Genomic DNA, 1,396 nt, shown 5'->3' with positions numbered 1-1,396 from the left:
TGCTCCTCCTCTCCTTCCTTGCAGGTGGGCCCCATCCCCGCCAACGCAGTGGATGATGGACAGTGGTCCCAGGGGCTCATTTCAGCCGTGAGTATCAAGGTCACACTCAGGGGATGGGGGGAACATTCCTCTTGCCTCCTGCTGCAAAATCAGGATGCCCTGCCCTTGCGATTTTCCTTGATGGAAGAAGCAGCTATGCTGCTTGCTCCCTCTCCCACCACCTTATACATGGTGTGGAAGCTGGTTGTTTCCATTCCGTGCCCCACAACATCCTTGAGGGGAATGGCCAGGACATACCCTCCATGGGGGTGCCTCCTGTTCCGTCCCCTGATAGCCTCTCCCGCTGCAGGCACGCATGGTGGCTGCTGCCACCAACAACCTGTGCGAAGCCGCCAATGCAGCAGTGCAGGGTCATGCCAGCGAGGAGAAGCTCATCTCGTCTGCCAAGCAGGTGGCTGCCTCCACGGCGCAGCTCCTGGTGGCCTGCAAGGTGAAGGCTGACCATGACTCGGAGGCCATGAAGCGGCTCCAGGTGAGTCCTAGGCTGCCTCTCCAGCCCCAGCTGTTCAAGGTGGGGGTGGGAGGAGAGCTGAGGGCACATGGGTGCTCCCCAGGGCTCACATTCCCTGCCTGCATGCCATCAGTGGGGAGCTCGTTAGACCATAGGCTCCAGGTCACTCGGGCATTACTGCTAGAGGTGTGCCAGACGTGTGAGTGATGCTGGGCTGCTGAGATCAGCGGTGTTCAGGGATGATGAACTGGCACAGAAATGCCTGAAGTGTGTGTGTATATACTGCTTCACTGGCATTCAAGAGGTTAATGTTTGGGGGTCACATTTGGTAGCACTTTTAACCCTCAGAGGCCATGGCACACAAGAGGTTAACGGCCATGCGTTGAGGTCCCAGCACCAGTCCTGCGGGCCCAAGGGCTGGGGACGGTCGTCAGGGCTGCCTCTCAGTCCCTGCCCCGCAGCTGAGGCAGGAACCAGAGCCCAGCTGGAAGCAGCAGCGCCTGAAATGGTCATGAGCAGGTCGGAAGGCGTCGAGCTGTGTAAAAGAATCCTGCCTGCAGCTCCCCGCCCGGCTGCCTGTCCCGCCTGCCAGCCTGGCCTGAGGCAGGCGTTCTTTCACCTCCCCAGGCAGTAGTCATACCTTGGGGCTCTGACTTACGTTGTCCCCCACCCCACACTTCTCTGCTGCAGGCGGCCGGCAATGCAGTAAAGAGAGCGTCGGACAATCTGGTGAAGGCAGCACAGAAAGCAGCTGCCTTCCAGGACCATGATGAAACGGTTGTGGTGAAGGAGAAGATGGTCGGGGGAATTGCGCAGGTGAGGAGTAGGGCCACTCTGATGGGGCAGTGGTGGCTCTGGCTGGTGCCACAACCTGGGTGTGCCTGT

The 1,396-nt window shown here is 59.7% G+C and overlaps 1 protein-coding gene across 1 annotated transcript in view; it reads left to right on the top strand.

Moving 5' to 3' along the window:
• TLN1 (talin 1) overlaps positions 1 to 1,327 on the top strand; it is a gene marked incomplete at its 3' end in the record, with an annotated part of 29,105 nt that extends 27,778 nt beyond the window's left edge. Inside the window, 3 exon segments of the mRNA XM_010134021.1 lie at positions 25 to 87; positions 350 to 532; positions 1,202 to 1,327. Of these exon segments, the coding sequence (XP_010132323.1) occupies positions 25 to 87; positions 350 to 532; positions 1,202 to 1,327 (372 nt within the window).
• Between the last annotated feature and the right edge of the window lie 69 nt (positions 1,328 to 1,396).

Source organism: Buceros rhinoceros, unplaced genomic scaffold (genome assembly GCF_000710305.1).
Source record: "Buceros rhinoceros silvestris isolate BGI_N320 unplaced genomic scaffold, ASM71030v1 scaffold3804, whole genome shotgun sequence".
In the NCBI taxonomy this organism is placed as follows: Eukaryota; Metazoa; Chordata; class Aves; order Bucerotiformes; family Bucerotidae; genus Buceros; species Buceros rhinoceros.
The sequence above is the reverse complement of the archived record's forward strand: the minus strand, read 5'-3'. Positions and strand labels throughout refer to the sequence as shown.